Raw genomic sequence first — 16,550 nt, forward strand, 5'->3', positions numbered from 1 at the left:
AGGTCTCTGCAGATCAACTGATATTCTATTTCTGAACTTCAGTTCATGTGAGACCAGCAAGAAGGTCTGCAGGCACTGAGGTTTAAAATGGTGTTTACAAACAAAATTGACTTACACAGAAAAAGAAAGCCACAGCATGACCATCCAACAAAAGAGAGAAGAACAAGAGACTCCATTTACAAAAACAATTGTCTTCATAAAAATGAATTTCAGTCAACCAGGTACTGCCATTTCTGTTTATACTATTCATAAGCCTAATTTAAAGCTACAATAAAGGCATAGTAAAACTGATAATAAACCTGATTAACACTAGATAACATTTCATATGATATCAATTTATTTACTTTTGTGAATGGCCTGGATTTGCATGATATTTTTTAAAAATGTGCTTTAGGTCAGATTTCCATAATTCACATCAGTTCACTGAAAAATGTTTAAAATGAGAAGTGAAGAAGAGAAAATATTTTTGATACTCCTTGAAATTTGTTTCAAATTAGTGCTGTATCATTTCAGCCCAATGAATGTAACTGTCCCTTGAATGTTCTTCATCCGTAGCTACTCACATTTTTATATAGGGTTGCTATATTTTTTTTTAACTACACCTCTCCAGTAGAGTTTTCGACGTGATTATTACAGCCGTATGCCTTTGATTTGTCAAAGTGACATTATGTACATCTGTTCCTGGTACCATTGTAAAGTCATAGTGTTTTTTTAATATACTAAATAAATGTAGGGTGGTGCAGTGGTAGCACAGGGCAGACCTCCCTGTGTTGAGTTTGCTTTTTCTCCTTGTGCCTGTGTGGGTTTCCTCCAGCTGCTTCAGTTTCCCTCCACAGTCCAAAGACTTGCAGGTGAGGTGGATTGGCCATAGTGTATGTGTGTGTGTGGTGTGTCTGTATACTGTATGTGTGTGTTTGACATGCGATGCACTAGCACCCTGTCCTTGGTTTGTTCCTGCCTTATGCCCTGTGCTAGATGAAATAGGCTCCAGCATTCTCTGCGACTCTGTCTGACTGACTGATTAAATGCATTTTGTAATTGAACCAAATTTACAATCAAAATGATTGTTCACTAAAACTCAAAAAAAAATTGAATTAACTGCTAGTTGTTGCATGGAACAGAAAATTCTTGTAGTTAGCAGTCAACATGTTGAACATAGAAATTAGAAAATATATGCCAGACTTAACATTCAAGTGCATTTTGGGATTTTGTTAACTGTTTGGGGTTAGCACCTTCCTACCTCTCTGACCTTTTACACCTTTATTTTCCACCTCACCTACTTAGGTCGTCTGATCAGATGCTCTTTGTAGTGATGAGGGTTCGACTAAAACGTAAAGGTTAGTGAGTTTTGCAACAGCCACTTTTTGGCTTTGGAACAAACTACCTGCTTATGTCAGGTATGTTATGTTTTAATATTTTTACTATGTTTTCTATTTTTTTGTTTAATTTTATCCGGTCTTAGAATGTAGTTCTACTTACGTTATTTATTCTGATGTTAAGCACTTTGGTCAACGTTGGTTGTTTTTAAATATGCTTTATAAATAAATTAAACTAAACTAGCTAAACTGTTTCAAAAGTTATAGATTATTTTCTTTTGTTCTTATTTACGTCCCCAGAGATGGATATCACATTTTTTTTATTAAACATTTGTATGAAAGGGGCAGCACGGTGGCACAATGGAGACCAGGGTTTGCATCCTGGATCCTCCCTAAATATTCTTGCCGTGTTTGCGTGGGTTTCCTCTGGGTGATCCAGTTTGCTCCCAAAATCCAAAGACATGCAGGTTAGGTGAATTGGCAATGCTAAATTGGCCCTGGTGTTTGGTTTGTGTGTGTGTGTGTTTTATGTTTGCCCTGAGATGGACTGGCATCATATTCAGGGTTTACTCCTGCCTTGCACCCTATGCTAGCTGGGGAAGGCTCAAGCACTCTCCACAACCCTGTCAAGGATTAAGAGGGTTAGAAAATGTGAGGATAAAACATTGAACACATATTTGTGATATGTTTAAAATGTATTTACAACTCCAAAATAGCACACCTTATAGAAGCACACTTAGTGTACTTAAATTAATTGTACTTCAGTGTCCATATTTCCTGGGTCTCTGAAAATAAGTGTAAGTAAGTGCAGCGTGGTACGTAAGGGCCAAATAACAATCAGAGCATTTCCTCTGCCGTAACACTTTATTGAGATTTGAATTACATGTCAAGCACTTAAACAGACTGCGACAAACACTTGGACCTCTATGGGAAATTGTCACAAAAAAAAATCTGAACGCTGTCTGCTAAACTGAAAAAAATGTTGTTCACACAACTTAACTCAGTCAACTTATCTTATTGCTTTGATGCAGTTTTCTAAACAAGAATTGTAAAGTTTATGCAACTTGCTGTAATTTTTTGATACAAGTAGTCAACACGTTGTCTCAACTGTATAATTCTAGTAATTTGGGCATCATGACCATTGTTCTGAAAACATGTTAGTTTAGGCATTTTTTATGTTTTCCCAACATACGAAGATGTCACTTTAACATGTAGTTATAATTTTATTAACTTTAAGCTTTCAGTTTGCCAAACATAATAAAGTATGTATTTCCAATTTGCCTTAATAAACTTAATCCATCCATCCATCCATCCATTTTCCAACCCACTAAATCCAAACACAGGGTCACGGGGGTCTGCTGGAGCCAATCCCAGCCAACACAGGGCACAAGGCAGGAACCAATCCCAGGCAGGGTGCCAACCCACTGCTGGACACACACAAACACACCCACACACCAAGCATACACTAGGGCCAATTTAGAATCACCAATCCACCTAACCTGCATGTCTTTGGACTGTGGGAGGAAACCGGAGCGCTAATCCAAACAACTTTAATAAATTAAATATAAAATGAGATCACTTTGGTCAGGTTTAATTATTCTTATTAAGAAAAAAAAAACAAAAATACAATGTACAACATTAAAACAAATTCAGGACACAGTCGCCTTATTAATAAAATGAAGCATACCTGTTAACTGGCTTTGGCATATTAGATGTCCACATTCTAAAACATGACATTACCACCATGAAAAAAATGCAATTAGAATAAAATTTGATTTAATTCAAAAGAACTTGTCCTGGTTGTAAACATAAAGCCCAAGTTACTGTAGCAAAACACAAATATTGCATTTGTTATTTGGTGCTACATAAATAAAATGTTATTGAATAAGAAATACAAATTTCCAATGACACCCAATATGTTTTTTTTCAAAAGCTGTCGCCCTACCATGCATTTGGAGGACATTTTGAGTTTTGTCGCTTATAACATCACAAACCAATAGCGAATATATGTCAAAATTTTCAGGAGATTATTATGTTTTTTTTTACATAGTATTGAATTTATTAAAAGCAAGTAACATTCCATACAAGCAAGTCAAACTTGACAAACTTGCAGACAGAGTAAAACTTGAGTAGGAAAAATATTAAAAAGGGAAGAAAATCCTTCACCAATTTAAAGGCTTATTCTAAGATGTTATTGATTTATTCCATTTTTAAATAGTATATAAAATTATTTACCCATTGACTTAAAAGAGCTCAGTTAGTTTTCTTCCAGTTGAACAAGGTAAGTCTACATGCCAATAGTGAAGTAAAGGTGATTACAGTTTGTTTGTCCTTCTCCACTTTAAGCCCACCTGGAAGTACACCAGACACAGCTGTTAATGGGTTAGGAGGGATTGGGACACCAAGGCTGTCTGATAAACATTTAAAGATTTTGGCCCTTTGGATACGTAGATGTTTTGAATTCCAATTAAAGGAAGTTATGATTGAATCTAACCTCTTAAAAATGATTTGTTAATGTACAGTATATTGGAATGCTTTGGAATATAAAAAGAAGCTTAGGAAGGATATTCATCTTAACAATGTTAATTCTTCCAGCTAAAGTGTGATGAAGGGTAGACTGTGTATACAAGTCTTGCTTAAGTTTTTCCATGCAGACAGCACACTTTTGTTGATAAAGAGCTTTATGTTTACTTGTGTATTTAAATCAGTATTTAAACTGATCTGTAATGATAAAAGGGAAGGTGTCCAATCTAATATTGTGAGCTAAAGAGTTCACTGGAAAGAGCACACTTTTATTCAAAGTAATTTTGAGTCCAGAAATCTTGAAATTCTGCTAGTGCTGTTAGGACTGCAGACACAGTATTTTGTGTATCTGATGTATACTGTACCATATCATCTGTATATAGTGATATTTTCTGATCAAGTCCATCTCTGAAAATCCCCTTTATTTCATAAGTAGGGCCCACGATTTTCTGCGGCAAGAAATCATAAATTCTGCGGCATGTTTTTAAATTCTGCGGCGTACCGCGGTGCGGCAAATGCAATACCAGAACTCCATAAGACTAATTCGTAACCCTAGCAAAATAAATGCAATTTTTCTTATTCTTAATCCTTAATAATAATCAATCATAATTTGTAATACTAATCAAATAGGTATATCAAAGCGTTCACATCCACACATTTTAATCCACAGATTTGTTTTAGGCAAACAATGCTGACACATATGTAGGCATAATATTATTCTCAACAAACTATTGAATAATGTTTCTAAAGTTATTGTTTATTTATTGTTGGAGAAAACGGTACTGTAAGCTTGTAGGTTTTCTTGTGACAGAAAATATCACAGTGGTGACAACACCGATATCTATATTTTGAGAACGAATGTTCGACGTCAACAGAAGAGATCGGCAACGCAATGTAAACTTTAGCAAGAGCTGCTAAGCAAGGCAGTCTGTCCTCTAAGGCACGCCAAAAAGCAGTGATATCAGCTGGAATTACTTCACGAGATGCTATGTCCAGATAAGCTTGCCATTCATCTGCTGCAGCCATCATTGTTGGCCCTGATTGTGCATGATCAGCAAAATTCTTCGATAAGAGTGGTAGCTGTCGTGGATCAAATATTCTCACAGATCTGAATAGGTCTATTGCCGGCTGTTTGGTTCACACAAAATATTCTTCAAGTTTAGCAGCAGCATTGTGCTTTGCATCTTCACAGCTGCTGGTTGCAATTGGAAATCTGGACAATTTCAGGCAAGACAGTAAGTCAGACAATTTGTTGTAGACATCAACAGCCATGAATGCCTCAAAAGTGAGCATTATGAAAGTGATCTGCCAGTGGCTCAATGGCAATTGCAAAAAGCAATGGTGATATGGGTCATCCCTGACTAGTACCACATTCTAGCTTAAAGTATTCTGAAATAATGGTGTTAATACAAACTGAAGCTTCTGGACTGGCATACAGTAGTTTTACCCATACACATGTGTTTGGGCTAAATACAAATTTCTCTAATGTAGTGAAAAGGTAGTTCCATTCAACCATGCCAAATGCTTTCTCTGGATGATAATATCTCTGGGGTGTTAGACTTTGTGGGTGAATATATTACATTAAACAGTTGTTGAAGATTGGATGCTAAGTGTGTATATTTGATAAATCTAGTTTGGTCTTGTGATATTACCAAAGGAAGCACTTTCTCAATCCTTATATAATCCTTACAGTGAGATTGGTCTGTATTAGTGACATGGTAATAAGTCCTAATTTTGCTTAGGAAAGATGGTAATTAATGCTTGGCAAAAACAGTACCTAGCTGTAGTATTTGTTATGCATCCAAAAACACATTATGTTGTGTTTTGTCTTCTTTAACCTGAGTAGAATATAAGGACTTATAGTAGTCTCTAAATGCGTGCATTATATTTTTATGGTCATTGATTTTGTCTCCAACTGCGTTGATAATTACTGGTATTGCATTGTGAATTTCCTGCTTATGGATTTGTTGAGCTAAGATCTTATTAGCCTTCCCTCCATGTTCATAGTAATGATGTCATGATTTGGTAATTGTAATTGTTCTGTTCTCTTTTGTTGTCAACAGGTCAAAGCTATCTTATGTATTAATGTTCTGTTCTCTTTTGTTGTCAACAGGTCAAAGCTATCTTATGTATTAAATTAAGACTACAAAATGTCAACAAAAGTGAAGAAGCAATATTTCCATGACCAAACAGTTAACACTAGAATCCCTGAAGGCTATGATAAAACTTGTAATCCCGGGCCACCTTAAATTCCCTTAAACCTCTCCATTAGTGTCTCCATTATACTGTATTATCTACATGCACACAAATACCATATACATTCTGTAACATAATTACACAATCCTCACACTCATGACATTTTATCGTGATTGCCTGGCAAAGCATTGTTAAACATGTTATGAATAATTTAGGATTCTCTCTCATGCACCATGGCAGACCCAGAAATACTGCAGACCTCATTTTTGGTTTGATATCTAAATGTATAAAGAAAAGAAAATGAATTCTTCATGAAAATCTCAAGAAACAAGGTTTATACAACATTTACATTTAGCCACCAACAGTTTTAAGTAGACCTGAAAGAACCTCTCAGTAAATAGACATACTGAATATAATATAGTTGTAGATCTGCATGTGTTATCTGTGAATGTATCTGACAGATATGGGCAGAATCAGAATCACAAGTATATTCAAAGGTGAATGACTATAGATTATTATGAGTTAAACCATTAATGGGCTTTAAAGAAACTACTAAAGAACTTTAAGTGATATACACGGTCCATCATGTGAAATCCAACAGCTTGAAATATAACCTTAAATTACACCATGAAGACAGGCAATGCCTCCAGCTATCCCTTCTAACAAAGACAATTTTATTGAACTAAAAATAAAAAATAGATAAAACCAAATGAAAGTCACATCCTTGTCAAGGTTCTGAAGCAGAGTGTTTTTCTACCTTAAGGTGTTTTTTTTTTTTTTTCGTTCTAATGATTTTGTTAACTTCCACACTTCCCCTTTCATGTAGTGATATAATTTCTATTTTGATTTTTTTTATTTGTGTTTTCATCCTTTTTGGTTGCATTTTCACCTTTTTTGTTGGTTCTTTCATTGTTTTTGTTTCCATTTTCTGTGTATATTTGTATTTTCGTCTTTTTGTTGATGTTTTCAGTTTTGTGTATGTTTTTTCTTTTGAGGCCACCATACTAGGCCTCTTCAGGCCATCCACGACAATTAACTTGTTTTTTAAGTGGGGCGTGAATTTGGAATTTTCGTTGTTTAACTGATATTTGAATGTGCCTTTTTATTTCCTGTAATCATCAAGCTTTTTAACTCCTCCTCCCATGATGCCCATCTCTACCATCTCCATTTGTAACAGATGCATTGGAGTAGGGAGAATGTTTCTTTGTATTATTATATTGTGTTCTGTGTCACTGCAAAGGAAGTTAATTTCTTTTCTGCTCTCTATAAAGTTCACCATTTATTATTTTTTACTTGTTAGTCAAAAGCAAAACAACACATGTTAACCAGTTGGACATATTAAATAACAACTACAAGCTACTTTTTTTGCAGAAGTGGTTTACAAATGTATAACCTTACTCACATATTTCTGTGGATATGTGTCTGCCATCTTAGCATCTGGATGCTGTACAGCAGCAACGTTTTACAGAATTATATTCTCTCTGTTTTTACTTTGTACTTACTATTTTTTGATCATTTTCTTTCATTTATATTTTTCTTGAGCTTCTCTAAACTCTAAATTTCTCTTTGGGGACAAATAAAGTATCATCCATCCATCTATCTAACATTCAACCGAAAATGATATTTTTTTTTATGTTACTTACCTGATGTAGTGTCCAGTGATGGCCAAGAAGCATTTTGAAATCTCATATTTTTTTGTTGAGAAAGGACATATACAAAATTTCTGACAGAACAGTGATCAATGCTGAACAACAGCCAACAATATCAAAAATGTCCCTGAAAAAAAATCTCACATTACTCATTGCGCATAATCAAAATGTCAAGTCATCCCATTATACTGTATGTTCAGAATTTGCAAAACACTAAATATTGTAAAATAAGTAACTCTAAGAAATGAACAGGGACCCTCTTCACATGAGGTCGCACTTTTGAATTGAAGATAGAACTCTTGATCAGTGATTAAGGGGGAGAGGCGGTCTGCAATTCAGAAGTATGACCACAACTACTGTATATACTACTTGAGGCAAGTACAATATATATATATTGTCATAATTATGAGTCCAAGACATTATAAAGGTTTGGGGCAGCCACCCGTATATGGTTTTTCTCAGCTGCAAAAGGGTTTTTTGAATCAAAAGCACAATGTGCTTATCACAGAGTCCAAAAAAGAACTGACTATAGTAGACCAAGATGGAGGCTTTAAAGGTCTGGAGAGGAATTGACGTTATCAAAGGGGCCAGCTTCGGAAGTGACGTCATCAAAGGGGCCTGCTTCAGAAGTAACATCTTCTAAGGTGCTGGAACCTTACAGGATTTCCTGGGAAAGGTCTGTAGGGAACTGAGAAAGACAGTCAGTGCACTCCGCCGCCGCCTGGTCAGATGTTTTATTACAATTACAAAGGCCATCTACTCGCATGTGCGTGACAATATAAAGAAAACACAGTTTGGAACTGGAACAGCACTGTAATTTATCGTAGCGAGATCTAACTCTCTCCTATACACAGACACAGCAGTCAGGTAGGGTCATAGCCAGGTTAGTGGCCAAGTAATACTGTTCCCTGATTTTATATTGTTTCTTGCATTACCCATCGATAACAAGCACTTATAGCGTGACTGCAATCAGCTTGAATTTGCTTCCGCAGCAGGCTGCTGCAGCACTGTGAGCCTGCAGCTGCCCTAGCAACGGATAAGCTGTCTTCCACAGACACTCCGATTGCACATCAGGATGCTCTTCAGAGTATTGTCCCATTGGGCAGAGTCCCAAAAGAGTTTTTATATATATATATATATATAATATATATATATATATATATATATATATATATAAACTGCTCAAAAAAATTAAAGGAACACTTTGAAAACCAATCAGATCCCAATGGGAAAAAGAAATCCTTCTGGATATCTATACTGATATAGACTGGGTAATGTGTTAGGAACGAAAGGATGCCACATCGTTTGATGGAAATGAAAATGATCAACCTACAGAGCCCTGAATTCAAAGACGCCCCAAAAATCAGAGTGAAATAATTATGTGGCAGGCTAGTCCATTTTGCCAAAATTTAATTGCAGCAACTCCAAATTGTACGCAGCACTTTGTATGGCCCCTGTGTTCTTATATACATGCCTGACAACATCGGTGCATGCTTCTAATGAGATGACAGATGGTGTTGTGGGGGATCTCCTCCCAGATCTGGACCAGGGCATCACTGAGCTCCTGGACAGTCTGAGGTGCAACCTGGTGGCATTGGATGGACCAAAACATAATGTCCCAGAGGTGTTCTATTGGATTTAGGTCAGGAAAGTGTGGTGGCCAGTCAATGGTATCAATTCCTTCATCCTCCAGGAACTGCCTGCATACTCTCATCACATGAGGCCAGGAATTGTCGTGCACCAGGAGCCACTGTACCAGCATAGGGTCTGACAATGGGTCCAAGGATTTCATCCTGATACCTAATGGCAGCCAAGGTGCCTTTGTCAAGCCTGTAGCGGTCTGTGTGACCCTCCATGGATATGCCTCCCCAGACAATCATTAACCCACCACCAAACTGCTCATGCTGAATGATGTTACAGGCAGCATAATGTTCTCCATGGCTTCTCCAGACCCTTTCACTTCTGTCACGTGCTCAGGGTGAACCTGCTCTCATCTGTAAAAAGCACAGGGCACCAGTGGTGCATCTGCCAATTCTGGTATTCTATAGCGAATGCCAATCGAGCTGCATGCTGCTGGGCAGTGAGCTCAGGGCCCATTAGAGGACATGGGGCCCTTGGGTCACCCTCATGAAGTCTTTCTGGTTGTTTGGTCAGAGACATTCGCACCAGTGGCCTGCTGGAGGTCATTTTGTAGGGCTCTGGCAGTGCTCATCCTGTTCCTCCTTGCCCAAAGGAGCAGATACTGGTCCTGCTGATGGGTTATGGACCTTCTATGGCCCTCTCCAGCTCTCCTAGAGTAACTGCTTGTCTCCTAGAATCTCCTCCATGCCCTTGAGACTGTGCAGGGAGACACAGCAAACCTTCTGGCAATGACACGTATTGATGTGCCATCCTGGAGAAGTTGGACTACCTGTGCAACCTCTGTAGGGTCCAGGTATCGCCTCATGCTACCAGTAGTGACACTGACTGTAGCCAAATGCAAAACTAGTGAAGAAACAGTCAGAAAAGATGAGGAGGGAAAAATGTCAGTGGCCTCCACCTGTTAAACCATTCCTGTTTTGAGGGTCATCTCATTGTTGCCCCTCTAGTGCATCTGTTGTTAATTTCATTAACACCACAGCAGCTGAAACTGATTAACAACCCCCTCTGCTACTTAACTGACCAGATTAATATCCCATAAGTTTCATTGACTTGATGTTATACTCTGATTAAAAAGTGTTCCTTTAATTCTTTTGAGCAGTATATATATCTCATGCAGTGCCTTACTAATTTCCTGTTCTTCTTTTCACAGGTAGGCTATGAAGAGCAAGAACATGAACAATTCCAATGCTGCATCTTTCTCAGAGTTTGAAATTGTTGGATTTTTGGGTCTTCAGGAGTACAAGACACCTCTTTTCTTCGGATTCCTCATTTTGTTTTTACTAACACTTACTGCAAATCTGATGATTCTGTTTTTCGTTGCAGTAGACCACAGGCTACACACACCCATGTATTTTTTCCTTTGGAATTTATCCCTGTTAGATTTGCTGATGACAACAGCAATTATACCAAAACTGCTAGCAGTTCTCTTAGAAATGAATAAAAAAATTTCTTTTGGTGGATGCTTTTTTCAAATGTACTTCATAATTGCAGTTGGGGGAAGTGAACTGTTTTTGGTAGCTGCAATGGCTTATGACCGGTATGTTGCTATTGTGAAGCCTCTCCAGTACAATGTGATTATAGACATGAAAGTTTGTCTCTCAATAGCAGCCACAGTGTGGATAGTGGGATTTCTCCTTCCATTAGTCTCAATAACCTGGGCATCCTATCTTCCATTTTGTGGATCTAATAAAATCCTGCACTGTTTTTGTGATTATTCAGCTGTAGTCGCCCTTACGTGTACTGATGTGACTCTTCATGCCAATTTGGCTTTTTCACTAGCTATGCTTGTTATCTTCATTCCATTTCTTTTCGTGCTTTGGTCTTACTACAGAATTATAATTTCAGTTGTACGACTTAAGACAACCGCTAGTCGAGCGAAGGCCTTCTCGATGTGTTCCTCGCATTTGCTTGTGGTGCTCCTGTATTATCTTTCTACTGCACTTTTTTATATAATTTTCCGAACTGAAAGCATTTCATATGAAGAAAGAATTTTCATTGGAGGTTTGAACTATTTTTTCACTCCAATGGTTAATCCTTTAATTTACACTTTAAGAAATGAAAAGATGAAGGAAGCTGCAAAAAAATACCTTAATATTTTCACCCTGTTTCAGTATGGATTACAGTCAAGTACCTGAAGAGTTTTCCTGGCATTGTTATACTGGTGTTATGTGCTTTATTTATTTCATTTTTTCTGCACCATCTTTTTTTTTGCTTTTTCACTATCTATTTCAGTTTTTGAATATAAGTATTTGATTAATTATGAAGATTTTTGGTTCTGACACTGTAAGATTTTTGTAATTTTATTTTATTCTTTCATGGCTATTTTGTCTTCCTGTGTTTGCTGACATTTGTTGGATATGACCTGGGGCCTCATGTATAAATGGTGCGTACGCACAAAAAATGTTGCACACTCTTGTTTCCATGCTCAAATCACAATGTTTAAAACCTAAACTTGGCGTAAAGCCTCTCACATTTTCACACTAGCTCAAACCCTGGTGTACGCAAGTTCTCCACTAGGTTTTACATACTGGCAACACCCAGTGTCAAAGCCGTGCTTTTGTTCCAGTGATTTTCCTTTCTTTTTTAGATCCACATCCCTGATGTGGCTTTATCATATACACTGAAATTAACCGCATATTATTTATTAGTTTAAGGCATCTGATTGTAATTAACCTATAATAATATAATGGTCCACGGAATGGTCAAATTATTCCAAATACCATAGCTGCTTTAGCATTGTTACCCTCACTGCACCTTCTTCTTCTTCTTCTTCATCTTTCAGCTGCTCCCATTAGGGGTTGCCACAGTGGATCATCTTTTTCCATATTACTGTCGCTGCAAAACTCGGAGAATTTATATCACTGTTTCTGAGTGTGGAATCACAGCTCTACATCAGCTGATCAGAAAGAAAATAATTTGGTATACAGCATCAAGCACATGCTGCTACAAATATGTGCACAGTCTATTAAACTGCTCTTATACGACAAATGCTTCAGAGCCTTTCCTGTACAGACCTCGTGGTTCAGAAACAGTTTCATCCCAAGAACTATAAACTCAATCAAGCAGTACATCAAGTGCTCCTTTTAGAACTGTTTGTACTTATAAGAACAATTACCTCACTGTAAACTTGCGATACAGTTATAACATTGCACAATCTGAGGAACTTTATAAAGCGCGTATTTAAATTTGACGTACGATATCATTAAGATGAAATGCAGCAAAATATGTTTATTACATTATACAGATAAAATGTTAACTTCATTTAAATAATCTATATTTTTGATAATTAAGCATGTGAGGACACGGTGTTGCAGCGCTAGCAAGAAGGTGGCGCCTCATTCAAGGATTGTTCCTGCCATGCACTGTATTCTTGCTGGGGTTGGCGCATCACTGGAAGGATAGATGGATAGAATAATTAAACATGTACTGAGAAGTTATTTAAATGTTCCTTAAAGGTTTTGAAGAATCTGCGTTCTCAGCTTACAGATGGCTTTACATCTATTACAGAGCTGATTGTGTGGCGATTGGGTATTTGGAGAAAGAAAAAGAAGCATAGGAATTTGGGTTAGTACGTTTGAAAGAGACAGTACTGCTGCAATAAATTATTTCATCGAAGGTAGCGCATGGTGCAACAAGCATCTTGCTTGAGGCAGGAACAATCTCTGGACGAGGCACCAGCTCGTCACTATCACTGTGCCACCATGTTACCATGTTTAATACATGCTTAAATTCCTATCATCATGAAAATGATATCAAGTATATATCTCAGTATTTAAATTATTCAGAGAGCTGTAATATAAATGTAATGGATTCTGTTCTTAAAGCCCGTTTATGAAGCACGTAGTGAGACACACACATAGAGCACATAGAAGAACACATACAAAACAAAGCATTTAACGTGCTACTTTAGTTATGATTGTATTTGGGAAACTAGTAAATTAAACAATTTTAAGATGATGTTTATGATGTTCTACTTTAATCACATAGTTTATTTTGTCATTAAAGTGGAAATTTTGAGATTAAAGTTGACATTTCGAGCTTTTTTCCCCACTGTGTCCCTTTTTTTTTTCTTTTATCTTTGTACCCTAATAAGCTTTCATATCACACTCAGATGTTGGGCTATGACTCACCTTTTCATGGTGACTTTGATATCTGACACCTCCTTTTTTTGGGCTCTGTGCGACTTTGTGAACTTTAGCGTTCGAGTTTCTCCGACAATCTATGTCACTCGATCAACTTCCTTTTGTTGTTTATACCACTGTTTAGACCAACAAATGTTACGTTTTTCCTTGCCTCCACTTGCTATTCGCTGAAATTCTTATATTTTCCCTGTGCTTTTGCCATTGCCTTTTCTAAGAACGCTGAGCTTAAGGGCTATTTATATTGATATGCATATTCAAAGAGGCATAATTCTGGGAAGAGTTGGGGTGGGGCAGCAGGTGCGTGCACATGCGTTACTTTTCACGCTGACCGGGATTTATGGACCCTCACCTATTCTGTTTCTCTTCTCTGTACTCAAATGTGGCACTTGGTGCCACGGCCCACCTGCCAAGTTGTTTTGCCTGCCTAAGGTAAAGTCATTCCTGATGGGGGATTTCAGGAATCGTGGGAAAGGGGGGTCCTTTCATTGGATTAGTACTATTTCAGCTGTGGAATGGCCAAATGGGGGAGGCAGCTTGATGGATGAGGTCTCCAGGACTCTGAACAAATCCAAATCACATTATGTGATATCATCTATTGTTAAATTCTACTCCGTACTTCTAAAATTTTTATTTTTATACTGTATTGAGTATTTCTTCTGTGTATTGTATTGTATTGTATTGACCCCCTTCTTTTTGACACCCACTGCACGCCTAACCTACCTGGAAAGGGGTCTCTTTTTAAACTGCCTTTCCCAAGGTTTCTTCCATTTTTTACCCTACAAGGGTTTTTTAGGGAGTTTTTTCTTGTCATCTTGGAGAGTCAAGGCTGGGGGCTGTCAAGAGGCAGTGCCTGTTAAAGCCCATTGTGCCACTTCTTGTGTGATTTTGGGCTATACAAAAAATTAATTGTACTATATTGTATGGAGTGGAAGTTGGTGAACGCACAGATTTATGCATCTGGATTTTTTTGTGCGTACAAACATTTCCGCTTTTGTCCGTACGCCATGTTTTACTGTGAATTCTACGCATGGTGTTATGCATTAGGCCCCTGGATATGCACAGCACATGACGTCATTGAGGTGACAGCATAAAACACCATCAATAAAGTCACATCTCTCTCTGAAATTGTGGATTAACAATCAGTAATTGTTGCAGTATTTTCATGGTACATTGGTAACTAATTTTTGGCTCTCCTTTCACCTTTGATTTCTAAAAGTCGTCTAAAACTTTGTTTTGGTGGTCGTATTTTCAAAGTCCCTGTTACAACTTTTAACTGCCTCCTGACTGTGTCTCTTCTCCTGATCCTTTTAGTCATTTTGTGTTATACAGTATTTTCTATCTTAGCACAACAGAGCTACAAATGATCAATGTTATGAGACAGCATCTCCTGGAATTATTGTGAAAGTCAAAAAAAGACTGGGAAATAAAAACATAAGATGGGAATCATAATCATGGCCTGGCCAGGTGTAAAAAGGAATTCAAGCAAGTACAGCAAAAGAGCATACCAAAAATCAAAGTCATATTCAGAAATGAGATCATAACCTGAAGTGAAACAGAATACTTCGCCTACTTGAATAGCAAAGTAATGTTGAAGACTGTTAAAGGTTATCCAACTTCTATTTTTTCTGCTCCCACTGAGAGGTTGCCACAGCAGATCATCCATGTCCATCTATCCCTTTTACGTCATTTTCTGCCATACCGACTGCCTTCATGTTCTCCCTCATCACATCCATAAACCTGCTCTTTGGCATTCCTCTTTTCCTCTTTCCTGGCAGTTCCATCCTCATCATTCTTTTCCCAATGTACCCCTCATCTCTCCTCTGCACATGCCCAAACCATCTTAATCTAGCCCCTCTCACTTGGTCACCAAATTGTCATTCCTGTGTTGTCCTTCTAATATACTCATTCCTAATCCTGTCTACCATTGTTACTCCAAGAAAAAATCGTAGCATTTTCAACTCTACCACTTCTAGCTTTGCCTCCTGTCTTTTCGTCAGTTGCACCATATCCACACCATACAATATAGCAGGTCACTACTTTTTTTATAGACCATCCATTTCACTCTTGCAGATACTCTTCTCTCACAAATCACTCCTGCCACTCCTCTCCACCCAGTCCAACCTGCCTGCATTCTCTTCTTCACCTCTCTGCCACATTCGCCGTTGCTTTGAACTATTGAACCCAAGTATTTAAATTTGTCTGCATTCACCATCTCTGTTACTTGCAGTCACACATTACCACCACCTTCCTCTTCATTCACACACATGTACTCCATTTTACGCTGACTCTCATTCCCCTTCTGTCCAGTGTGAACCACCATCTCTCCAGATTCAGCTCAACCTGCTGTCTACTCTCACTACAGATGACAATGTCATCTACGAACATCCCACTCCACAAAGTCTCCTGCGTAACTTCATCTGTCAATCTGTTCATCACCACTGCAAACAGGAAAGGGCTCAGATCCGATCCTTGTAATCCCACTCTCACCTTGAACCAGGCTGTCATTTCTACAATGCACCTCACAGCATCATATTGTCCTTATGCATATCCTGCACCACCCTCACATTAAGATGAACTAAATGATACCAAAACATGGAACCACTGCCATATTTAGAGTGTAAATACAACTTGCATCACGAATGCATAAACTGTGGCCAAGTGGCATAGCTGCCCTGTCACATAAACAAAAGAGCAGAACAAAAAAAAACTTCTTATATACAGTGGGATGCAAAAGTTTGGGCAACCTTGTTAATAGTCATTATTTTCCTGTATAAATCGTTGGTTGTTACGATAAAAAATGTCAGTTAAATATATCATATAGGAGACACACAGTGATAATTGAGAATGAAATGAAGTTTCTTGGATTTACAGAAAGTGTGCAATAATTGTTCATACAAAATCAGGCAGGTGCATAAATTTGGGCACCGTTGTCATTTTATTGATTCCAAAACTTTTAGAACTAATTATTGGAACTCAAATTGGCTTGGTAAGCTCAGTGACCCCTGACCTACATACACAGGTGAATCCTATAATGAGAAAGAGTATTTAAGGGGGTCAATTGTAAGTTTCCCTCCTCCTTTAAT

The 16,550-nt window shown here is 37.7% G+C and overlaps 2 protein-coding genes across 2 annotated transcripts in view; both read left to right on the forward strand.

The window, feature by feature from the left end:
* The window catches only part of LOC120524292 (olfactory receptor 6N2-like), a 121,795-nt gene extending 111,316 nt beyond the window's left edge, over positions 1-10,479 (forward strand). The window contains exon 7 of the mRNA XM_039746152.1: positions 10,476-10,479. Within this exon, the coding sequence (XP_039602086.1) occupies positions 10,476-10,479 (4 nt within the window). The remainder of the gene's footprint in view (positions 1-10,475) is intronic.
* On the forward strand, positions 76-11,460 carry LOC120524293 (olfactory receptor 10A6-like). Its single transcript, XM_039746154.1, has 2 exons — positions 76-221; positions 10,476-11,460. The coding sequence occupies exon 2, from the start codon at positions 10,483-10,485 to the stop codon at positions 11,458-11,460; it is 978 nt and encodes a 325-aa protein (XP_039602088.1). The 5' UTR covers positions 76-221; positions 10,476-10,482.
* Positions 11,461-16,550: the final 5,090 nt, after the last annotated feature.

This window comes from Polypterus senegalus, chromosome 2 (genome assembly GCF_016835505.1).
Source record: "Polypterus senegalus isolate Bchr_013 chromosome 2, ASM1683550v1, whole genome shotgun sequence".
Taxonomy (NCBI): domain Eukaryota; kingdom Metazoa; phylum Chordata; class Cladistia; order Polypteriformes; family Polypteridae; genus Polypterus; species Polypterus senegalus.